Raw genomic sequence first — 26,082 nt, 5'->3', positions numbered from 1 at the left:
AAGACAGCATTCCATGTGGGCCCAGCTCTTAAAGAGAAGGAGGACTCCTATGGCTGGAGAAGTCTCTCAGGACCCAAGAATGTGGGCGAGTCAAGGGACAATGGTGGAACTCACAAAGGAGGGGGACCCACACTTCCCATGCCTGCTTTGTGGGAAGGGGCTTGGGACTTGTCTGGAGGCCTTCCTGTGTGTTCATTGCTTCTTGAGACTGAGGACTTAAAATAGTTTACGCACCTTGGCCAACAAGAGGGGGCAAGTGTTGTCTACATTGTATAGTTGAACAGGTGCCAGAGTGGTTAAATGACAGCTGATGGAGGCCATCCCTTTCCAGTCAGGTCCAGACTCCCATCCCCACTTGTCTTCCAGGGGCTGGTACCTTCTCATTTGTAGGCTGGAGGAGAGTCTATGTCCTTCACCCTGACCCAGCCCAGAGAAGGCCCCCGTGCCCACCCACCCTTGGTGTCCTATGGGGAGCTGTCTGTAGGAGACAGGGATGCTACAGCCGGCACTCCCATGGGCCCTATTCCACATGCTTATTGTGCTGGCCAGCAAATGTGTCCATCCCCTGTGGAGATGAGGTTCTAACAGGACCCTGTGCATTAATGGTGTCATGACCTAGGTCCCACATACACTGGGTCATGGGAGCAGGCAGGCTCCTTCCCCTTAATGCCTCATCTGTTAAGAAGAACGAATCAGATCTCTATGTACTGATGAGGAAAGACAGTTTTGATACACTGATAATTCAGAAATGTCTATTGTAACTGGATGTGTATTGCATGATCCCTTAAAAAAAAAAATCTGTCTGCTCTGTGTTTGTAGGTACATACATGCAGATGTGACTGAAAACTTCTGGAAGGGGCCAATTCGAACAGTCTCTAGGGGATGAATTTGGAGGGGGTGCCTAGGGCATTTTCACTGCTTCAGCACATTAAAAGAAAATGGGGCCAGATTGAAGGGGTAATTTTGAATGTTTTGATTATTCTATATTTTTTCAAATAAAAAGAGTAATAAAAATCACATTACCAAAATATCAAAAAAAGTAAAAATGAAAGAGAACTACAATCTGAGCTCTCCCCCAGGTTTACAGATGGCCTGGCAGTGCCTGGCACTCAGCCATGCTTGGCACGTGCTAACTGTGAGTATTCCTTTAGGATGGGCTTGAAAACTGTTAGTTTCTTCTCTTTTTTCAGTTGCTCAGATCTCCAACTAAAGGAGGGGAAAAGCACTCATAAATACTTATGAGCAACAAAATAAGTAACTAGGTCCCATCTGCCTTGCTCTCCTATACTTCATTCATATATTACAAGAGTATTCCCTTATATATTGAACACTGTTTATAGTGTAAGGTTGTAGTGTAAGGTTATAGTGTAAGGTTCTGGTTATAGTGTAGCTGGTTATAGTGTAAGGTTCTGGCTCACAAGTGTGACAGCCACAGACATGGCCTCTGACTTCATGGACACCTGCTAACCTGGAGATAGACAACAAGAAATAAATAAACTGATACCTGTTCAAGCACAGACACAGCAAATTCTATAAAGAAATAGAAAAAAAGTGCTCTAGGAGAGAGTGATGGGGGTGAGGTCACTGCCCAGGAACCAAAAAGAGCCAGTTCTAGGGTCCTTGTTGGGTTCTTTAGAGCTGAAGGGAGCTCAGAGCCCCAGCTGGGAGCTGCCAACTTTCTCGGTGTTGTTGGGCACGGCTGGACAAGCTGCTATAAATCCCTTGTTCCAGATTCCTGATTCTCTAGCCCAGGCAATGATGACACTCAACCCCGCCCCCCAGTGCCCCTCCTGAAAGGTGTTTGCAGGCATTCTGCGAGGGGGTGGTGTGCGCCCACCTGTGGCCCTGTGATTCCTGCAGGAACTGGAGCTTCTAACCTTGCTCGGGGCGGGTGCATGAGAGCTCCAAAGAACAGCAGGAAAGCAGACATCCGTGTTCAAATGATGCATTTTGTAGCAAAGGCAGCCAGAGCTGGCCCTAGGGGGACGGCGTGTTTTGTGAAGAAAATATTCTCCAAGAACAATGTTTATCAAACCCCATCTCGGCAATCATCCTGTGTGTGTCTGCCAGCTTCTGGCTTGCTTCTGTTCATGTTCTTTGTTCTCTCTTTTTTTTTTTTTCTTTTTTTCTTTCTCTCTCTGCAGGCCGTGGAGACCAACCTGGCTTCCAAGGACAGCCACTGGGTGTTTGTGAATGAGGTAAGAGCCCCAGAATGGTGAGGGGCATGGCCTGCCCTGAGCCCGTTCCCCTTGGGAAATCACTGCGCCATCCTTTCAGGTCCAGTTCTGACTTGGGGAGCTGGAGGGATTTCCAGGGCTCCACTGTGCATGACAACAGGCGAAAGAGTTGGAAGGGAGCCGTCAAGATGCTCCCCTGGAGCAGAAACCAGGGAAACAGTGGAGATCTGAGTCCAAGAGTCAAAGAGGTGGTGTCAGGTGTTAGATATGCGGGTGAGGGGAGACCACCAGTCAGGGGTCAGAGAACAGAGAGGTGAGGGCAGGTTAGAAAATGGGTTGCAGAGGGGACAGGTGGAAGAATGAAGAGGGGATGGAGGCTGCATTTCCTGCAGGAGGTTGGAGGTGTGTAAGGTGACTATGTATGAGTGTGTGTGTATAAGACGGCATGGGTGTGTGTTTGAGTGTGTGGCTGTATATATTTGTGAGACTATGTATGGATCTGTGTGCCTAAGTGTGTGTGTGTGGGGGGGTTGTCATCAGTGTGTGTACTAAAGAGTGTATGTGTCAGTGTATAGGGCTGAGAATGTGTATGCGGGAGTATTGTCAACTGAAAAAAAATGTGTAATCTAAAGGTTGAGAATTGTGTTTTATTTGGCGGACAGAACTGGGGACTTAAGCCCAGGACACTCAGATAACTCTGAGACTGCTCCAAAGAGGTAAGGGAGGGGCCAGGAGATGTCTTGCAACAAAGACCAAATAGTTGGAACATCAAAAGATTACTGTTAATTAGGAGTTCCCATTGTGGCTTAGCAGGTTAAGGATCTGACATTGAGGATGCAGGTTCCATCCCTGGCCTCGCTCAGTGGGTTAAGGCTCCAGCATTGCCACAAGCTGAAGCAGAGGTTGCAGATGCTGCTTGGATCTGGTGTTGCCGCGGCTGTGGTGTAGGCCAGCAGCTGCAGCTCCAATTCAACCCCTAACCCAGGAAATTCCATATACTACAGGTACAGCTATAAAAAGAAAAGAAAAAAAAAAAAGAGATTGCTGTTGATGAAAAAAACCCAGATATCTCAAGCTAAGGGACTTCCCACTTTTCTATGCATAGGAAGGTGCAAAATTCAGGACTCACTGAAATCGTTCCTATGATAAGCACCTCATCTATCTAGGGCCAGTATCCTGTGCTTTCTCATCCTGAGTCTCCTCAGGGTTCACCATCCAGGGTGGCTGCAAAGGCTGATTGCTAGATGACGGGCATCCTGTTTCTACCCTGAGTTCCCTAAAAGCTCATCTTCAGGGCAGCTGTAATGTAATGCCTTGATGGCTGCAGTATCTTTTGTTTATTAGCAGGCAGCGTTTTTTTTCATTGATAGTGTGTAAGTATGTGATACACCCCCCTCTGCAGCTGGTGGGGGCAGGAGTCAGTGTAACCATTTAAAGGGGGTAAATTGGAAATTTCTCCCATGGCTGGACATCCCACTGGTTTGGGCCCCGGGAGGAATGCGAACACCAAGGCTTCACTGTTGCCTGATCTGCTCTTCACCAATTACACCCTAACTGGCCTTGGCCTCCTCCCTCCTACAGGCATTTCACAGAAGAGACCTGTAACGACATGCCCTCAAGTTCCAGAAGAATCCCCCCTGCCCTCACATCCGTTCAGGAAGCACCCACCAGCGCAACCCGTGTGAGCCAGCTGGTTGTTAGCATAGCTGACTCTAGAAGGTGCTTCCTGGCACAGGCTTTCCATCAGCCCTGTGGCCTTCCGTTGCTCCTAAATTAAGTGATCAATTTCTAATGGCTGCATTCTAGAAGATGCAAGGTTTATTATGGAAGTAATTGATGCTTTTATGATGTGTGTTTCTTCATTAGCTCTGTGCTACTATGGCTGAAAGAGTCTTGGGTGGCTTATTTTAATAATTTTGCAGGTAGTATCAGATGGTAACTACTTGCAAGGCCCACTTTTCATGGTGTTTGTCCATAAATTTACATGTTATTAGCTCCACATCTACATGAGTCAGGCGGCGACATGTGAGCTAACTTCCCCTTGGGTTGTGGATGGTTGTTCTGGTAATTAGGAGAATGGACACGGCAGCACCGCCCCCTCCCCCGCACTTTTCTTCTGAGCCTGTAGGAGTCCTTCTTCCTTGGGAAGTTTTGATCCTCTGAGCTTTGCCAACTTCTCTACAGATTTCCTTTGCTTTAGGGACAGGATGCGTTCTATGTGCACCTTAAGGCAAAAGTCTTATGCTAGCTTTATTTTTTTTGGTAATCTTCTTCTCACTTCCTGAGCTGCTTGCTCCCCACTTCAAATTGGATGGCCAGTCTTTCTCTGTTCTAGTCTTCAAAAAGTGCCTTGTTTTTACATTTCTTTTCCTTTTTCTCTCTCTCTCTCTTTTTTTTTTCTTTTTAGGGCCAAACCCATGGCATATGGAAATTCACAGGCTAGGGGTTGAATCGGAGCTACAGTGGCCATAGCCACAGCCACATCAATGCGGGATACGAATGAGCCGTGTCTGTGACCTACACCACAGCTCATGGCAACACTGGATCCTTAACCCACTGAACGAGGTGAGGAATCAAACCCGCGTCCTAATGGACATGAGCTGTATTCATTACTGCTAAGCCACAAGGGGAACACCTGTTTTTACATTTCTGACTTACTTCCTTTTTCTTCCCCTGCAGGCTGACCCACTCCCAGGGTCCTCTGTCTGTCCCTCCTACTTCATCTTCAGGCCTGGGCTTAACTTCACACTGTGTGACATGCCCTCGGGGCATTGTTAGGGCAGCTGGAAGCCAGGGCTTACTTAGTGCCAGGAGGAGTCAGGTGTGGGCACACCCATCAGAGCCACACTGGGACAGTCTCACCCAGGAGAAGGGCTGTCATCAGCAGGGCACTGCACCCTGAGCTAGTACCCCAGTCATGTGATTTGTCCGGAGATAAGTGTGTCCTCTTCCAGAAGTGACTTCCTTCTTTCTTTTCTGTGGGCCAAGCCCTTGTCTAGGCATTTCCTATTTGTTACCATCCTTAGCCCCCTTTAATGACCCTGTGTGACAGTTACTACCATCCCCATTTTACAGATGGGAAAAGGGAGGCTCCAGAAGTTAAATCACTTGCCCAAGGTCATGTGGCTATTGAAGGATACATTTGGGATTCTGTGTGAAGACTGGCTCCAGAGCCCTTCCACCAAATGACACCATCATGCACATGGCCTTGGTGATGTTCCTTAACCTGTGATCCAGGTCTGATTCAGTGAGGCCAGTCAGTAGGGCCCCAGTATGCATACTGATAGGGACACTCTGGGGCTGGCCTTGATGTCAGCTCACGGACGTTCTTGAAGCCTGCCATCTGAAGGTGGGTCCCTTTGTAAAGCTTTGACCCTTAGACCTCAGTGTGGTTAATGGCTGAGTTGGCCTCTAAATTGCATGTAGACTTAGCTGTATTCAGAGCTGCTGTTTACCGTTAGAGCCTGGCCCCATGGGGAACATGTTATTCTCATGGCATTTACATCATTCCAGGCTCTGTACAAATACAGAGCCACAGACAAGTAGTTTCCCAGTTGTTTTTCTATCTGGCATATAGGATGGAAAGGATAAAATAAAGTAGGAAAAAGCAGGCATTTGGTAGCTCCAACATGGTCTCCAGGATTCAGCATCTACACTGGGGCACCATCATTTGGCTTCCTGAGCTGTTCCCCATGTCTTTGGAGGAAGTTCTGTCCATCACTGACCTCAAGTCTGAGCCTTTTCCTACCACATCTTTCTGCGGGGAGGCCTCCCCTGTGGTCTTACAGCTCCACCCCCTGCTTCCCTCATTCCTCACAGGCTCTGTCCTTCAGTTTCTCCCTCTGTATTTGATTTTCTTAATCCTTTTTCCTGGAATCAAGATAAACACTCGAGGGCACATGTTTTTATTTGCCTTCTTTATGCAGTGGTTTTCTTAAGATGTCTAAACCCCCCTCACTGGTGAATATTGATGTTGGGTATTACAGGCTTGTTTTAGTTGGAGAGGGGGTAATTGGAGGCAGAGAAAGGCTTGCGAGTAGGTGAGCCTCGCTGACTGTTTCTACAGGTCTCTGGGCTCTGCTGTGGGGAATCTGGCAAGCAGATGTGCCTTGGGATGTAAACCATGGTTTTACTGACTAATTGAATCACACGTTAACTTGGAGGGGAGTGGGGTATTCAAAAGAACGTGTGGCAAGCAAATTTGAACATTAGTCAAGGTAGACACTAGGTCATGAGTCCCTTGAGGATATGGTCAGAATCCAGCTCACTACTGCCTCCCCAGTACCCTGTGCAAAGTGTAGATTCTTGGGGAGCTCCCGTCGTGATTCAGCAGAAAGGAATCTGACTAGCATCCATGAGGATGCAAGTTCGATCCCTGGCCTCACTCAGTGGGTTAGTGATCCCGCGTTGCCATGAGCTGTAGTGTAGGTCACAGACAGTTCTGGGATCCCACATTGCTGTGGCTGTGGTGTAGGCCAGTGGATACAGCTCCCATTCAACCTCTAGCCTGGGAGCCTCCATATGCCATGGGTGCGGCCCTAAAAAGACCAAAAAAAAAAAAAAAAGAATAGATTCTTAAAAAGGTCTGGTTGAAGGTGAGCTGATGTACATAGGATAGGGTAGGGCAAGTTGCACTGAAGAATTCTTCCAGTCAGCCTCCGAGAAAAGACAAAGGCAGTGGTTCAGTTGAGAGGCTTAGGTGGACGGAGCTGTTCTGGATCAGTCATCAGAAGCTGCTGGTTCAGGACCCGTCAGACTTGACCTTGGCTTCCAGAACCGATTCATCAGCTGTCTGGAGAGCGTCCCCTCAGTGACTTAAGGTGTTCTCAGGACAGGGTGGAGTCTGGATGCAGAGGAGACTGCCCTCCCCACGAGGCTCTGCATCCAGGCAAGAGGATTTGTGAACCTCATAGTCTGGCCTCCTGGGAACTCTCTGGAGGAAATTCTTTTATGGAACACCTATATCTCCGTAGCCTCTTCTAGAACCATCTGTGAAGTGGATTTGAAGCACTCCATTTGTTACCGGACAGTTCTCATTTTTAGATGAGTTCTTCCAGACATGGTAACAAAGCAGGCTTTGATGGAAATGGTTCAAGTGCAGAAGCACATGCATAACCCTTGCACTTAGGTTTTGTCAGCAAGTGTCGCCATGAGCTATGTTCTGTGGCTCAGCAGGGGCCCAGAGGGAGGTAGGTTCTAAGAAGGGAGAAGGCCAAGGCCCTCATACCCTGCCCCCTTGCCAGCCTACATCCATGACCTTCACACCCCATATCTTTTGTGTCTGGGCTCCAGATACTGGGATCCAGTTGCCTTCTGGACTCGGCTGCTTGAAGCCTCATGACCACCTCCAGTTCAGTGTGTTTCTCTCTGAGCTCATCATCCTCCCCCAACCTGCTTCTCACCCAGAGCTCTTCTCACCCAGGCACCTGTGTCCCCATCCTATTGATTGGCTCCCTAGCCAAGGGAGAAAAGCCCACATCCTGCTCTCTACCTCAGAACCTGTGCCAGGATGATCCCCAAACATCTTTCCATCTTTTTTGACTTATTAGCCTCTGCCCACTCTCCCATGGCTTCTCCTTGCAAACAATGGGTGACTTGTTGCTTCTTCTGCTTATTTTCCTCTCTTGGCTCTGGACTTTGGCCAGGATTTTCCTTTATGCCCTTCCCTAATCTCTGATTGTCAAGGATTTACCTTTCTTGTAAGAATTTGCTAAACATTGCCTCCACCAAAAGGTCTTCCTGGATTTCCCCATTAGAGTTATTCATTCTCCTGCCACCGTGTACTCCTCACACCAGCTGTGCTATTTTGGAGTCTTGGTGCAGAGGTCTGGCTTTCCCAACAGCCTATAAGTGAGGGTGGGACCTCCTTTCTGTCAGGTTGCCTGGAGACCCCAGCATGAGGGACTCACACACTGAAGAGGTGCTGGGTTGAGCCTTTCACTGCTGTATCTGCCTCTTGCTTCCTCATCTAGACTCTGTTTAATTGCCTACATGTGGCGGAAGAGTCATTTATAACCTCCCAAACCTTCACAAACTGAGAAAACTGTGATCCCACTTCCTGAACTACCACAGTCATCACCCCATGTTCTATTGCACCTCTTTGTCCTGTGCCTGCATGACAAGTCCCACTGGGGGGGTGGGATCAGCTCTTCCTCTCAGGCACACAGGCTCTCCTCTGCCCTGGACCAGGCCATCAGCAGGTGGTGGAGCTGCCAGGGAGGAGGCAGGGAGAAGCACTGGTCAGGCTTCCTACTGCAGTCTCTACACTGGGTGTGGGGAAACGTGTACTCTGCTAATTCTTAGGTGGAAAAATCAGATTCTGTGATCAGAGAGGGCGGATAAGTTTGAGTTAAACAGCAAGAGGCAGGTGTCTCCTGCAGGCATCTTCCATCTCTGATGCAGGCTGTGCTTTCCAAGGATGAGGTCACACACACTGGCTGCCACATGCATTTGTGATTCAAACACACTCATGTGCTTTTTCTGCTCACCTCTATGCTGGGATAGGCCTTTGGCAGGTGGTGGGGTGTCAGGGCCCAGAGGTTAGAGTTCAGATCCCTCCACATGGCTAGGGAGCCTATTCATGGGCTGACTTCAGAGTCCTCTCTAGTCTCAGCTCCTGCCATCTCTTGTCATATTTTGTGCCCTGCCTCTGTGGTGGGACATCTCTGTCACCCCAAGCACAGGGTGATCCCAGTGCCTGGACTGCCCTCAGCCCTATCTGCCCAGAATGTTCTTCTGTTGGTGCCCCTCAGGCCCCAGCCCCCAGCCCCCACCTTAATGTCTTCACTGGTTTACCACCAACAAATATTCCATGAGGACCCTCTGGGTGCAGAGCTGGGCCTGCCCTGGAGGGGGACGCCAGTCAGTCATCCAGAAAACATCACTCTGGGCTCATATACCATCCCTACCCCCAAAACACACCCTGAGTTAAAACAAATGAAAGTGAGAGTAGGTCATCCATGCATAATGTAGGGGAAAGAAATGCTAATGTACTAATTGAAGAAAACAAGAATAAAAGGCCATGATATGCATGCTGAATCAAATAGCTTCACAAAATCTCTTTTTGGAACACAGAGGAAGAGAGGGAGGGCAAGGATTTTTTTTTTTTTCCCTTCCTTTCATTTTGAAGATTCAAATTCTGTGTGGATATTAAGTCCCTGTACCATTTACTGCCTGCAAATTTCATTTAGCAACACTCAAAAACAATTATGTTTGTTGTAATCGATTCACTTGTTTCTCTCCCTAGCCCCCCCGAGGAGTCCTTGAGGACAGGGACCACATCTTAGCTCTGTAGTCCCACTGAGCACCCAGAATGGAGAATAGGAGCTGCCATTTATGCGGCATTAGAGCCAGGCACTGTTATAAGCATCACATCATTTTTTACTTAAAAATTAACAGCTTTATTGAGGTTTAATTCATGTACAATAAAACAATAAATGCACACACTGAAGTGGATACTTTATGTTTGACATGTTTACATGCGTGAAACTGTAACCACAATGAAGGTAGCAAAGACAACTATCACCCCCAAAGAATCCTCATGCCCCACTGTAATCCCTATCCCTACAGCCTGTTCCCCTACTCCCCAGGCAGCCAGTTCCTGGCTCTGCAGATCATTTGTATTTTCTAGAGTTTCATATAAATGGAATCATAGAGTATGTACTCTTTTCTTCTGTTTTGCTATGGCTATTTCCCTCCAGATAATTATTTTGAGATTCACCTATGTTGCAATACATGCAATAGTCCTTTTCTTTTTCCTGATGAGGCATATTCAGTTGAATACTACACCACAATTTAAATATACATTCATCCCCAATGGACATTTTGTTTGTTTGAGATTTTTGGTGATTACAAATAAGGCTGCTATGAACATTCATATACAATTCTTTGTATGGACATAGGCTTTCATTTTTCTTGGGCACATATTTACAAGTGGAATTATAGTATTGTATGGCAGATGTATGCTGAACTTTTAAAGAAACTTCCAGGTTGTATGAGGATTCCAGTTCTATGTCTTTTGTCAAGGTCTGTTTTCATCAGGGCTTTTGATAGTAGCCATTGTAGTGGTGTGTATGGTACCCCATTACGGTTGTAATTCATTTCTGTAATGACTAATGATACTGAGCATCTTTCCAAATGTTTATTTAACACCTATATCTATAGCTTCCTTAGAAGGGAAGCTGAAATTATTGATTCGAGGACTTTATTTTTCTTCATTGCTTTAAACTTTCCCTTAAGTGATTTATTGGCACCTCCTAATTTTGGTATGTGGTATTTTCATTGTTATTCAGTGTAAAATACTTTCTATATTACCTTTTGATTTCTTCTTTGACCCATGGGTTGTTTAGAAGTGTGTTATGAAATCTATAAATATTGAAGATTTTTCAGGGATTTTTCTCTTACTGATTTTCAATTTAGCTCTATTGTGGTCAGAGAACATAGTTTCTATTATTTAAATCCCTTAAAATTTATTGTGACTTATTTGATAGTCTAATATAATATCTCTCCTTATAAATGTTTTATGTGCAGCTGAAAAGGATCTATAATCTGTTTTTGCTGTGAGGAATGTTCTATCAATGTCAGTTAGGTCAATTTTGTTGATAGTTTTGTTTATGTCTTCTGTAGCTTTGATGATTTTTTTTTTGTCTCTGTTCAATCAGTTATTGAGAGAGGGGCATTTCAAAATATTCAGCTTTGTTGCTTTGCCTGTTTCTCCTTGTAGTTTTATCAGTTGTTGCTTAATGTATTTTGAAGCTGTGTTACAAGAAGCATAAATGTTTAGGATTTTTCTGTCCTGGTGATTAATTGATCTGTTATCATTATGGAATGACCTTCTTGGTCCCTCTGCTCTGAGATGTTCTCTGCACTGAAATATACTTTATCTGATATTACTGAAGCTCTTAGAGATTTATTTTTGACTAGTGTTAGCATCATACAACTTTTTCTTTAGATTTATTTTTGACTAGTGTTAGCATCATACAACTTTTTCTTTTAACTTACTTGTTAATGTTTTAAAGTATGTTTCTCAAAGGCCATTCCTTCTGGATTTTGCTTTTTTATTCACTGTAACACTGCCTGCCCCCCCGCCCCGCCCCCCCCCCCCCCGGGGCATGTTGTCTTTAATTCTTCTAGAAGAGTATGAGAGCCATTATTTTTAATGTGTATTTCTTAAATTTTTTTTGTCATTTGTCTTTTTTTTTTTTAGGGCCACACCTGCGGCATATGGAGGCTCCCAGGCTAGGGGTCAAATCGGAGCTGTTGCTGCTGGCCTACACCACAGCCACAGCAACACCAGATCCAAGCCGTGTCTACGATCTATACCACAGCTCATGGCAACGCTGGATCCTCAACCCACTGAGTGAGGCCAGGGATTGAACCTGCAACCTCATGGTTCCTAGTTGGATTTGTTTCTGCTGCGCCAGGATGGGAACTCCCTTAATTTTTTTTTTAATTTCACTTTTATTTTTTATTTATTTGTGTATTTATTTATTTTTTATGTAACAATGCCTTTTTAATTAAAGTGCTTAGATAATTTATATTTAATGTGAATATTGATATAGTTAGGAGTCCTGGAAGCCCAGTGAATAAACCATTTTAAAGAGGAGGAGAGAGAGCTTATTAATGTCAAGTGCTGCTGCCTTGAGACTGTGATGGCCTAGGAGTGGGTGTTGAGAAAGGATTGGAGGACACGTTTCCAGGTATCTCATCATACATCATCCCATTTTACAGATAAAGAAACTGAGGTTCAGAGAGATGGATTGACTTTTCAATGTCAGTAAGTGGAAGAGTCAGGATTTCAACTTCAAATTTAAGTAATATATATCTCATGACACACTGCCTCTCTCTTACCTTCCCCCCTCATACAGAGCACTAACTGTTAATTATATGACTGAATTCCAGCAATATTTGATCTTGCAAATAATGTGGAAGTGGTAATATGATCTGTGTAAAGTCTTATTATGAAATTTAAGATTATTGTTAGATTTCTTCCCTTTGTGTTGGTTTACACATCTACACCTTATTTTTAAAATTTACTATGGAAAATGTGAAAGAACTCTGATAAAGCCCACACAAATAAGCTAATGCATATTACATGAGTAGTATCCAAAAGGAACAAGCCATAATTACTAGAAATGTACTTCCACTTTTTAACTAGAATATATCTATTTTCCTTTCTCAGCCCCAAATCGATCTATGAAATTTTACACTTAGGCTTACAGATACATGAGGAAATTGCTGTTATGTAATATTATTGGAGCTGCATAGATGGTGGTTTTGGGGAATAGTGCTGAAAAAACAGTAAGATATCGCTGTGTTTTAGATCAGTCTTTGGGAATACAACATGGATAGGATTCGACTCTAATGCTTACCACTTCTTTGACTTCGTGAAAATTGTTTTCTGTCCTTGTTTTCCTCATCCACTCAGTAGGGTTCATGATAAGCAGCTCCTAGGAAAGTTATGAAGACTGAAAGAGATAACTCACCAGAAATGACCCCATCACAGGGCCTGGCATATAGCAGACACTCTTAAAAGATAGCTTTTCTTATTAACCAACCAATAACAACATTAACAACTAATGTTTTGCCGGCAAGTTTGTCTTTAAACTTAATCAAGGAAGCACCCAGATTTTAGACATTGGTAACAGGTCAATGCATGTTTTTATGAGGAGTTCAGGGTGTTAGAGACATAGCTTGGTTTATCGCCTGGATGAATCTCAATTGCAGCATTTATAACTGTGTTTTGGCTTGCTGGGTCCATGGTTCTCCCTGTGTCTGCCTGTCAAACTCCTATGCATCCTTTAAGACTCAGATCAAATTACCCTCTCCCCACGTTGCAACACCAATTGATTTCTTCCATAGCCTTTCCTTTTTCTGGTACCCAGAGAACTCAGGCTGTGATTCTTCAGTAATCCTTAACTTCTTCCTCCATGTGCTATTTCCCTCCCTGAATATATAACTCCTGACAATCTATGATTCATTTAGTGTTCATGTACCAAACACTGTGAGGCACGGGGGTGCTTATGAGAATTATATATGTTCCTCACCCTTAGAGAGCTTATAATATCATGGGTAAAAAACAAACAAACAAAAAAAAAACATGTGTGCTTGGATCACTAAACTGCAGCTAGGCAAGGGTTGTAGGAGCCGCTCCAGGTCCTCTGAAATTTGCAATCAAGTTCAAACTCCATGCAGACTGAATTTCCTATGGAATCAGACTCCATGTTTGAGACATGCATCAATTGTTCCCAACAAGTGTGTTGTTGTTTTGCAGAGTTTTGATAGAAGAATGTTTGGGAAAGGGAGTTCTGACACTTGGGGTGTTTTAAAAATAGCTTTAGTTACCATGTGCAGCAAATGCATCTGAACACTAAAGACTAGTGCCTCTATCTTTCCACATTCCATTGCTTTTTCCACAAATGGATTCTGATAGATTCAGATGAACTTGCTGCTTGTGCCAGGAAGACCCTATTATCTGTGCCTTCCACCCTGTTATTACACCCCCTTTGCCAGGCTGGATAATCATCAGGCACCATACAGAGAGGCAAGAAGGAAGTGTGTGCGCATGCTCATGCTCACATGCACACGCGTGTGCACATATGCATGCGCACACACATGGCTACTGCCTTCCTTTGCAGCATGGGGGATAACAAGATCCTGGTAGAGCTCCCAGGGGGAATCCTTGCAGAAATGCAGCATGAAAGCAGATATGGAGGCAGGACACAACTCGAACCACCAGAACTTCTTGCGAAGTGTCTTAAATGATAATCTGAGGGCTCATAGAGACAGTAGGCTCAGCTTTGGTTCTTTTGTCCACTGTCTTACACTGGAGGATATGTGTACTGGGGCAGCTTGTCTCTTAGAGCTGGTCAAAGAATCCAAAGTGAGTATCAAGCAGTTCCAGAAAAGGGAGGAAACTTTGTCAGTGATGAGAACTGGGAAGAAGTTTCGTACAGCCCTGGAGACTGGCTTGTTAGTTACCAAGGCAATGAGGGGCTAAGGACCAGATGCATCCTGCCCAGCATTACTACTGGCCAGATGCAGAGTGGGATTCCTGGTCAACAAGTGCTGAAGAGCCCACCTTGTGAAGCCACTGGGGTCTGAGCCACCTCCTCCCTACCCTTAGATCTCTTCCTGTTTGCTGGGAGGCCTTGCAGAAACAGTGAGCCAGGTGGATGCCTTCGGAAGCAAGAAGACTCACATTGCTGAAGACCTACCGTGTGCCAGGCCCTGCTTTTGATGCTTTACAGACAGAACAAATTACGTCTGTTCATGAAATTCCATTTAAAGAGACTGCGAGAAATTTTAACCATTATAACAGGATAGCTTCCTCCTTGCCCTCAGGAGGTTATATAAAGGCCCCTGGGTTTTACTCTGTCTAGATCAATCATAGAAAAATCTCTGTAGACACTCAGGAAATCCTAATCCATGTGCTTAGGCATGGTGATTTTTTTTCTGAGCTGGAGAGCCCCCAGACTGGAAGCTTTGCCTTCGTAAATGGCCACCAGCCACTCCTTTCTGATATCTTACCCTGAGACTAACATGGATCAGGGGATGTGTAGACCACAAGCTTTTCTTCTGCCACCTCAATATCTATTGGAATCTTCCTGGCTCAGACCACTTTGACCACCTCCATTCTTCAAGCCACAGAGGGATTTCCAGCCAACCATCATTTTCCGGTTCACCTATATTGAAAGAGAACACATTGAGGAGTTCCCTGGTGGCCTAGCAGGTTAAGGATCCAGCATTGTCACTGTTATGACTTGGGTTACTGCTGTAGTGCAGGTTCGATCATTGGCTTAGGAACTTACGCATGCAATAGGCACAGCCAGAAAAAAAAAAAAAAAAAAAAAGATAATATCTTGGGAGAAAGAAGAGCACCAACTTCCTAGAGTGGGTGATATTGCTTGTCTCTGCGTGGGTGTGTGCAGGCAGGTATGTAGCAGAGAGGGAGAGGCAGAGCTAGAAAGAAAGCGGGGAAAAATTGCTCTTAATTCTATTTCTGATTCTTCTACAGTTGTAAAACAAAATACAAAAAAATCAATATACCAATAAAATCATTCTTTCAAATAGCCTGATATATGTAGCTTATTTTGCCAGATTGAGGTTTTCTTGTTTTGTTCAGTTTTATGTCCTGCTCTTTTCGATTAATAACATACCATTAACATTTTATCAACTCAGTAAATAGCATTTGGGATAATATTTAATAGTCTTGTAGTAGTCTGTCACTTGGAGGAATCATAGTTTATGCAAATCTCCACCATTTTTGGAAAGTTAGTTAATGCTATTGCAAATAATGCTACGATCAACATCATTATATCCAGATCTGCTGATGTCTCTCTGATTTCATATGATGGTAAAAATATTGCTTCAGGTATGGGAACTCCCAAAGACCTGAGCTCCTTTAATCAGAGTGCCTGTTTCATCTCACTGTTATGTCTTTGAACATGAAGATAATCAACACAAACCGATATATATTGGTTTTTCATTTTTATCATATTTTAGATGGGAAAAAAGCTCATATTGCCTTGTTTTAATGTGCACTGCTTTGCTTATTAGTCAAGGAAAACCCTTTAAACATTTACTGGTCGATCATTTCTAGCTTTGTGACTTGGTTACTCACGTCTTTTGTGCAAATGAATCAGTCTTTTGTTGCATGATCCAATCTTTATAGCGACTCTCCGAGAGATGTACTATTAACAAGATAATGAAATCGAGGCCCAGAAAAGTTCTAAGATACAAAGACTAGTTGGACTCTTAAGCTCAAGTTGGTCTTTTTTCAAAGCCTGTGCTATTTCCACATAAAATTGCTTTTGAATCAGCCTAGCCCTACCCTAATGGGAGATAAATATTGATCTATATATTTTAAGTGTCAAAATTTCTGCACCAAGACATGTAAATATTTCAGTTATTATATTGGATTAGATCATTTTAATTTCTGCATCAAAACTTGGTTTTGCAACGTAAAACTTTCTGTTAGCCTTAGTTAACAAACACGTTATGAAACCCTCCTAAATTTTTATTCAGTAGAGGGGAATGAGCAGGGTCAAAGGGCCAACAGAAGACAACATTAAGCAGCTTCTGTGATTAAATCCAAAGAAACCTTCAGTTCTGTTCTGTGGGAGTCTTCAGTGGCTTCCACATGAAGCCCCCGCAGGGAGACTTTCAGGGAAGAGCAGGGGCCCTCTTGGTTCTTATGGGGAATGGAAGCAGGTCAAATTCTCTTTTCCCCTTGAAGAAATGCTCCTTCCCAAATCCTCTCTCCTCCAATTTTAGCTCTTCTGGACTTTTTATAGCTTCCTTGGGGGTGAGAACTTTTGGATTCAAGAAAATGACTCTCAGTCATTTCCCTTGGCCAATCTGCATATGCACCAAGCACCTCATTAAGGAATTTCATATCCTTAAAGCTTGGGGCCTCCAAGGGAAATTCCAATTTAGCATAATGGTTCAGTTTAATGTAAAATGCCATTTCCTCCCCCAAATATTGGCTTCAGGAAGAAGGGCTCTGTTATCTTTTAGGTTTTTGTACTCAGCTTACATGACACAGCCCAGAGAGGAATGTGTACCACAGGTAAGAAATAGTCACAGCAACTAGGACTGGGAAGTGTTGGTGACAATTGGGGGATGAAATTATGGACAGACATCTAATCATGGGGCAATGACTTGAAGTTTAATGTGGCAATATGTGAGAGATGGTGTGAGAAGACTCTGGTATATCTTCTACTACTGCAAAGTCTATGGCTTTTACTCTGAGTGATCTGAGAAGCCACTGAAACATTTTGAGCCAAGGAGAGATGTGGTCAGAATTATGTTTTAGAGGGACCACCTTGACTTTCTGTGATGGGGTGAAAAATTTTTTAAATTGGGACTTTAATTAGAAATGAGAGTGGTTTAGTCTGAGGTGACATGGGCATAGGAGGTGGATGTGCTCAGATTCTGTGATATTGAAGGTAGGGCTAACCAAACTGATGTACAAAGAGGGCAAATGACAAATCTAAGGGAAAACTCCAAGCAGGTGTTTAAAGCAGGGTAAGAGAGTTTTGCGGTGTGAGTGAAGTGAGCTGTAATTTATATAGAGTACTTTGGCTCTGAACCCATGCATTCTAGCTCACTTTCTTATACCCTTATGATTTGACAAACTTTATGAAGTTTGACAGTAAAAATACCGCACAATTTGATGAGTTACAATTTGGAGTTTTGATATATATACTTGTGAAACTATCACCACAATCATTATAATGCATGTTTATAATTACTCACGAAAGTTTATTTCCCCAGGTAATACATTTCTCCTTCCACTCAATCCCAGGCAACCTCTAATCTGTTTTATGTCACTGTAGCTCATTTTTTTTAGAATTTGTAACAATGGGTTTATAGGGTACATATTCTTTTTTATCCAGGTTATTTCACATATAGTGACTTTGAAATTCATTCATACCATTGTGTATATTGATGGTTAATTTTACTATACGGTGTGAGGTAAGAGTTGAGATCAATGCCCCTTTATTTTATTTTTGCACATGGATATTTAATTGTGTCAGTACCTTTTGTTGAAAATAGTATCCTTTCCCCTTTGAATCACTTGCTGAAAATACATTGGTTTTCAGTATTTGGATCTATTCCTGGACTCTTTATTCTGTTCCATTGGCCTATATGTTTATTTTTGCACCAGTGACACACTGTCTTTATAAGTGAGGCTTTATAGTTCATCTTGAAATCAAGCGGAATATGTTCTCCACCTTTTTGTTTTTGAAAAATGTTCGTCCACTCTTCTAAGGCCCTTCACATTTTCAAAGGGCTGGGACTAGAGTGAGGCAAATGAGACAAAAATTTAAGAAGGAATTCCTTCTCAAGTCTCACCCTAGTTCTGACCCTACATTCCCACATACATTTTATAATTAACTTGTCAGTTTCTAGAAAAAGACTTAATAAGATTTTAATTCCAATTGTATTGAATCTACATATAATTCAAGGGAGAATGAAGGTCTTCACAGTGTTAAGTCTTCTGATCCATGAACAAGGTATATTTTTAAAATTTATTATGTCCTTCTTAATTATTTTTAGCAATATTTTGAAGTGTTAAATACAAAATCTTGTTAAATTCATTCTCACACATCAAATCAAATTTTTTATGTAATTGTAGATGATTTTTCTTTTTCAGTTTAAATTTCCAGTTGTTGGTTGCTACCATGTAAAAATACAGTTGATTCCTGAATATTAACCTTGTATACACACAACCTTGCTATGTCACTTAGTTTTATTGGCTTTCTTTTGTAGATTTCCTGGGATTTTCTATATAGACAATTGTGCCATCTGTGTATAGAGATAGGTTATACTTCTTCCTTTCCAATCTAAATCTCTTTTGTTTCTTTTTCTTGCCCTATTACACTGGCTAGAACCTCTGGCACATGTTGAAAAGAAGTAATAAGAGTGACTATCTTTGTCTTTTTCCTGACCTTGGGGAAAGTATTCAGCTTTTCACCAAGAATTATGATGTTAGATGCATGTTGATCATAGATGCCCTTGGTCAGAAGTTTTCTTTTATTTCTGAAGATCTTTAACATAATTGGAAGTTGGATTTTGTCAAATGATTTTTATGCATCTGTTGAGATAATCATCTGCTTTTACTTTGCTTTTTCTTTTTTTAATTTCTGTGAATATGAGGAGCTAAGTTAATTCATTTTTGAATGTGAAGCCAACACCACAGTCCTGTGATAAAGCTCACCTGATCAGGAAGTTTTTGTACCTTTTTGAATTGTTGGATTTAAACTTAGCTAAAATATTAGCTAAGATATTTTAAAGAAGTTTCGTATCTATGTTTACAAGAGACGTTTGTCTGTGGTTTTCTTATCTTGTAAATCCTTTGTCTGGTTCTGTTATCAGGATAATACTGGCCTCCTGGAATAAGTTAGAATGTGTTTACTTATCTTCAGTTTTTTGAAAGGGTTTGTGTAGAATTTATATCATATCTTCTTTAAACATATTTTAATCCAAAACATATTTTGAATTATTTCTTTTTTTTTTTTCTGAAGCACTCCCCTGACATTTCTCTCTTATCCTTCATGTACTTAAATGGCATGTATATTAGGTTACTTGAAGTTGTTTCACTGCTCATTATTAATACTTTGTTGACTTTTTCCAGTCTTCCCCCCACCCCCATGATTCATTTTGGAGATGTTTTGTTTCCACACTTTCAAGTTTATTTATTTTTCTTCTACAGTGTCTAATTTCCTGTTAATTTCATCCAGAGTACTTTTCATCTTAGATGATGCATTTTTATTTGTATAAATTCAATTTGTGTCTTTTACTTTTCTCCCTATCATGCACAAACTCTCCTCTATCTTCTTGAGCATATGGTGTTTGTTTATAATATTTACAATATCTTTTTTTAATGTCCTGCTGTACTAATTCTACCATCTGTATTATTTCTGGGCCTATTTATATTGATTGATTTTTTCCTCATTATGGTTTGCATTTTCTTGTTTCTTTGCATGCCTAGTAATTTTTGATTAGATGCCAGACATTATAAATTTTACATGGTTAAGTGCTTGAATCCTTTTCATTCCTTTAAATAATTTGTCCCCACTGGGACTCAGTTAAGTTACTTTGGAAGATTTTGACTTTTCAAAACTTGCTTTGAAGATTTGTTAAGCAGGTAAAAAACAGTCCTTAGTCTGTTGCCAATTTGACCTATTTTTGAGACTTGTTAAACTTGATCCTTTCAGATGGTCCCTTTTTTTTCTGGCAGTTTAATCATACACATATGCTAATCAATACTCAGCTAGAGACTCAAAGGGAACATTTCCAGAGGGCTTTTTTCCGTGTAGCTCTCTCTTCTCTTCCTTGGCCTCCTCAGACCCTAAACTTCCTTTTAGATTCATGGGGAATATCAGGTTCTGCCTACATTTCCCCTTCCTCTGCTGCAACCTGAAAGTCTGTCTGAGCAATAAACTAAGGATCACCTCATTTATTTCTTTTTTCTTGAGTATCACTGTTCAGCTATGTCTGTTGTTCCACTTCTGAGAATTGGTGTTTCATATATATTGTTTCTTAGCTATTAAGGTGAGAGCTAAATCAAGCTCCTCTTAATCCATCATGGTCAGCCTCTACACACTTACCAATCTTACTGTATAACTCTAGTCTTCTGAATTTATATTCTCAGATCTTTACACTTGGGTCTACACAGTTGGATCCAGTTTTGATGCGAGGGCTTTGATATGTTAAGCTCAGGCCTATAAACTTTAGAACCATTCATTCCAAGGCTCTGGGCCATGCAGTTTTATTTTCAAATCATTTTTGAAATTTGTTTCTGGTAATATTTCCGGATTTTTAATTATAAATGCAATTAAAAATTATAACTTTCTGTTAGCTCCTTGGGGATAAAAAAATTAGGTGTTAATGTGAAACATAAGGTCTCATTTTCCTAGTGGTAGGGATAGTTGTGAACAAATACAAAGCAGATTTAAATATTCTCCTGAGATGAACAAATAGGTATTGCAAACAAAATAATTAAAGTGGCTTGTAGCAAGCAAGCAAATGAGTACTGTGAAGGATCAGCTGCTATTATATTTATTTTTTCTTTTTGAATATCTGCCTGGGGAGTAAGCTGCAAATTGAAGCCCAACCAGCTTTTAAAACTTTAACAACAGAATAAAAAGCATTGGCTTTGTGTTTTGGAGATAGTTCATTAGGTCAGAGCTTTAAAAGTTAAAATTTTGAGGTTCACCTTTTATGTGTATGTGGGATTCTACAGAATTCCTTCCATCCTTCCCTTTCTTTTCCTCCCTCCTTCTCTTCTTCTCGCTCTTCCTCCTTCCTTTCCTCCCTTCCTTCATAAGTATTTGCCAGGCCTGGTGCTCAGCACTAGGAAGGCAGCAGAATATGAGAGACTTAAGCCCTGTCCTGGAGGAACTAGTTCTGGTTCCAACTTCAGCATAGATGTAGATTAACACATACAACCTCCTTCAGTGCAGGAAACACTGAGAATTCTTAGTACCCCAGATCTGAGTCAGAGGTGTGGATATACAATAAATGGAGTTTCCTATGTAGCTCTCGAGACCCCATTTCCAGGTGAATTCTGTGCTGCTCTACTGGGGGTGTAGGGTTACATGAAGGATCACACTTTTCTGCTTGAGACCTGGAGAATTTCTACTCAGACTCTGCCCCAAGTTGTTGAACTGTGCAAACTCTGAATTGCCCTGCCCTCCAAATGGTAGAGCAAGCTATTTTTAGCCTGTCCCTGCTGTTATTTTAGTGCTTTTAAGGGCCAAGTCCAGACCTGCAGAAGTATACATTTCAAGTCCAACTTAGAGCATATTTCAGGAATATCACATCTGAAGAAGAGAGGGTAGGATTAGCAAATGCTGAATGACTTCTGGGAATTGTTCTGATCTCCCTTAGATGTTCTAAGTCCACTGGAATTAAAGAAAATGGTATGAGTAGAAATGGATAATGTGGAATTGTAAGAATTCAGAACTTGCAAGGTGAGTGGAAGCAGGAAAGCTGAAGAAGAAGGAGGGGGAAGAGGGGGAAGGACAAAGAGGAGAGAAGGGAAGAGTGAGAGACAAAGGAGGTAGTGGGGATGGGGAAGGAGAAAGTGAAAGTCAAGGGACAAGAAAGAAAGAAGAGAAGTGAAAGGATGGAGGAATCGCACCAACAGCCTGCTCAAGCCTATCCATAATCCATAAATAACCAGCCAATCAGAGGAGCTTTAGAAACCTTCCCCAGTAGATGCTAGGAACATGTGTGTCTGGCTCATTGGAGGGCAGACATCCACCTTGTACTCTTGGCCAAATATAATAGAATAAAATGTGATGAAATAAAAACTCAAATGAAATGGAATCAAAGAACCACTAAAAATGCACAGCTCTGGGGGAAATTTAGCCTTCTCCAGGCAAGACAGAAGATTCTCTTGGTAAACCAGCAGGCCCAGGGAGGGTTTCCCAGAACTACACAGAAAGCCTGAGGGGACATCCTTCTAGCCCTCTGGCCATAGACAGCTGCAGGTCTTTAGAGAACAAGTTCAGCTGCTTATTTCTGGCTGGTCTGACTGGACCATTCATGGGAATGGGCTGTGATGGAGGAGGTGGGATGGGGGAGAGCTCTGCCACCTGTACCCTGGGCACCCTGAGTATAAAGGAGCAGGCAAAGTGTGGGCTTTCTGTGAGCAGAAACCATTTGTGTCATTTATTAAAAATTAAAGTAGCTGAACCAATTTTCAACCCATGGGCCATTTTCTTTAATGCTAGAATGATTGAGTCCTGATGTGATGTCTTAGCAGGGAGTCCAGTGTTCACTGGGGTCTCTTGGAGATAAGGAGCAGGAAAGAGCTGAAAGCAAATTGAGGTGGTCAGCTATGGTTCCCTTAGGGGTGTGGAGGAGGCTGCAGGAGAAAGCTTTCCTGGGGTGAGAGGAAGGGCAGGAAAAGGGATGCTCTGATTTGCCTGGAGGCCAGGCTAAGGCAGTCTTTTGCTGGCATTCTAAGGTTATAGAAAGAACTTTCATTTTTGAGTTAGAAGGGTAAGGGGTACTTGCCACAAAGCTTTGTGTTAAATATATTGGATGCCATTGAGATAAATACACTGAATTTAGTCAAGAACCCTGGAAAGTACTATTATCCCATATAGAGGACACTCAAAGAAATTAAGTGCCTTATCCAAGTTACCAACCTAGGAAGTGGAGAAATCAAGAATGGATCGTAAACCCGTTCTCATTCAAGACCCATTCTCATTCCAGACCTTCATCTCACTGTATGATATCTTAGACCAGTGCTTCTCAAACATAATGGTGGTGTCAAAATGCAGATTCTGATTAGATAGGCCTGGGTGGGAACTGAGAGTCTGCGTTTCTAACAAGCTGGCAGTGATGCTGATGGTTTGGGCCTGTGGGCCACACTTTGGGGAGCAAAGGGCTTTCTCTATGGCAATTTTCTATACTCAGTGTAAAATAGATTCACACACATGCCATGGGTTTTTAGGAGACCGCTAATGAGACAGGGTGTATCTCTGGTCAGAACATCCTCTCAACAGGTGCCCTCCTTCTATCCTACTCAGTCCTGGAAATAGAACCAGAACAAGCTTCCTCCCACCCTTTCTTCCTTACCGGGATGTCTGTCTCCTTGGAGCCCTAGCTTTTCTTGCCCTAAGTGCTCCATGGGGACCTCAATTCAGCAGGCATTCTGAAAAGCCTGTTGACTTTGGTGGGAGTAATTTCTTTCATTACAGTTTTATTGAATCTTCCTTCTATTTTCTCAGCTTCTCTCAAGTCAGCCTTGTCTGAAAAGTTTCCCTACTATCATCAACTTTAAATTATGGACACCATCTTTTTTTTTAGGCAGAAAATAAACATTATTATTTTTCCAGAGATGGAATAATGCTGGTATCACACAGATGTTTGATAGATCTAGGTCTTTCTAAGGAATAAAAGGAAATAACTAATAATGTGATTGCCTGGCCCTCTATAAGTTTAGAGCTCTAAATAAATATTTAATAATAGTTTCCCTGAAATCAGAAGGTTCAGAAATTTTATTGAAGTCTTAAAGATCAGACAAAAACTTATTTGTGTATGAGTTTTTGCATCTCATTTGCCAAAATGTATATTTAGAAAAAGGAGATCCTTATCACTTTAATTGCTATTTTGAATATTTCTCTTCATTATAAAAATGTATCCTCTTTGCTACTCAGACTCAAAGTGAGATGTCTGTAATGATTCTCTCTCTGTTTTAAACAAAATATTTCTAAGAAGTTCAAAAGATACAGATCATGACATAACAGGCATTTACATGTCTAGCATTCACATTTTTCCATCTTTGAGATCTCAATTTTTAGGAATTTGACCATTTCACATGTATTTGGAGTCTGTTCTGTACCCACTGATGCCATTAAATTCTGTATCTATAAATGACAGAAAAATCCAAGTCTAATTTCCTTCAATGGACCCAGATTTTATTATCTCACCTTAGAGAAGGCTCAGAGATTAGTCATAAGTGTGCAAGGCAGGTCATTCAGAGGCTACATAGCACCCTCAGGACCCATGGCTGCTGTTGTCCTCAGTGGAAACTGCTCTCTTGTGGAATTTCCCCATGATTCAAATGTCCAGAGACAGAAAGGTGCCGTCTCTTCTTGGTCTTCTTAGGACTGAGCAAACCTTCTTAGAATCCCTTAAGGAAAAACCCCTCCCCCTCACATCTCAGATATGAAGTCACATGCCCTCCTTAGAACTGTCTAAAATGCAGGACCACCGAGGTTGACCCAGACCAGGCCAGAAGTACCTCTGTTTCTGGGCATGGGGATTACCTCCCACCACCTTGAATCTCGAGATGAGAGGAAGAGCCCCTGTTCATGTGGGGGCTGAGCCAGTGCAGAATAGGGACAAGATTGTCAGATGGGCAGTGGATCTGTTTGTTCCCCAGTGGCAACCACTCTCCTGAAGTCAGTATGTGTCCTTCACAATTGTGTTTTTATTATACCATTTCCATATTTTTGCTCTTCAATATAGCTTTCTGTAACTTGCTTTTCATTGTTTTCCTTTCTCTTCTGTTTTCCTTAAGTCTCTTATCTACATCTGTAGAGGTAATAACACAATTCTGTATGTTATTCAGATTCATGTATTCATTTTATAGCTGCAGAGAGGCTCGCTGTATAAATTCCTTTACTTCTTTAATTCTATTTTAGTTGCTGCTGTTGTTGTTGATTTACATTAGAGGTCTTAATGAAGTGAGGAAAAAAGAGCTAAATCCGACAGACACTGAAACTCCTGTGTCTCCAAATTATTCTGTTGATGTTTTCATCATCGTTTTTATTCTTCTCATAGTTAACAGCAGGGAGGACTTTAAAAAACATTACTAGCTTCCATGTCAGTTGCCCATCTCCCTTTCGGAGTGAAAGTCTTCTTTGGAAATTTATGGGCTTTTATCCACAGGAAAATGTGCACATACTTGTCTACTTTACATTTTGGGGAAGGGTGTGCCCACCCCTCCCCCAGTCAGCCTGGCTGGAGACACAAGTTGCCTCTAAATGGAGGCAATCAGATCCCATTCTTTTGCTTTCCGTGCTCTATAAAAAGGGCAATTTTGCTTTTGATCATTAAGTATGTCCCATCCAGGAGGATGTGAAGATTGAATTTTCTTTAGGGTTCTTCCAACTTTTCTTTAGTTTTAACTCTTTGTAAGTGGAGATTTGTAAAGGTTTCTGAATAATTTATTTGACCTAAAATAAAGATTGTCTAAGCTTCAGTATGTATTCTCAGTACAGAATTAGAGACAGTGAATATTTTTATTATTTAGTGCATGAAGAAAATCTCCTATTTTATTCTTTTCATAGAGATCTTTCTTTAGATGTGCTGTAAGACATGAGGCTTTTTTTCCTTCTGAAGACTGGACAGAAGGATGTAATGTTATTGGGAACTTCATCCCTGTTTTCTTCTCTACTTGTTTTAGTTTTTACAATATTTTTGTTATCAAACTTCATACACTTCTTCCATTAAAAAAGAAGATAGATCCAGTAATAGTTTTCTATCACTCGATTCTAATTCCATATCTGATATGTGCTCCATTTTCTACATTTTGTCATCTCTAAAGATGACCCATTTGCAACCACTCAGTTCAAGTTACCATCGCCTCTCACAAAGATCATCTCTTGAGTGAACAGAATTGATGAAAGGATTTATAGTGGAACCTAGATTCCAGGAGAGGACAGGGGGAAATTCAGCAGGGGGTGGTGTTCTGGAGCAAGAGAAAAAAATAAGGTGGAACCTGGAGGATATTTACCTTTTTCCATCTGTAACAGTGAGATGATTTAAGAATGCAGTTGGCATTCAACCAAATGGAAAAGGTTGGATATGCTTCTCTTGGCCCTTCAGAAATAGCCCTTTTCCTAACACGAATGACTGTGAACTTAGGAAAAGGTGG

General features: G+C 42.0%; 1 protein-coding gene across 2 annotated transcripts in view; it reads left to right on the top strand.

The window, feature by feature from the left end:
- The window catches only part of GRID1 (glutamate ionotropic receptor delta type subunit 1), a 686,225-nt gene that overhangs the window by 421,333 nt on the left and 238,810 nt on the right, over positions 1 to 26,082 (top strand). For both annotated transcript variants that reach the window (XM_047761781.1, XM_047761782.1), the window contains exon 5: positions 2,145 to 2,198. In XM_047761781.1, coding sequence (XP_047617737.1) covers positions 2,145 to 2,198 — 54 coding nt within the window. The remainder of the gene's footprint in view (positions 1 to 2,144; positions 2,199 to 26,082) is intronic.

The sequence above is a fragment of the Phacochoerus africanus genome, chromosome 15 (genome assembly GCF_016906955.1).
Source record: "Phacochoerus africanus isolate WHEZ1 chromosome 15, ROS_Pafr_v1, whole genome shotgun sequence".
NCBI lineage: Eukaryota > Metazoa > Chordata > Mammalia > Artiodactyla > Suidae > Phacochoerus > Phacochoerus africanus.
Note: the sequence above shows the minus strand (reverse complement) of the source record. Positions and strands in the feature narration are given on the sequence as shown.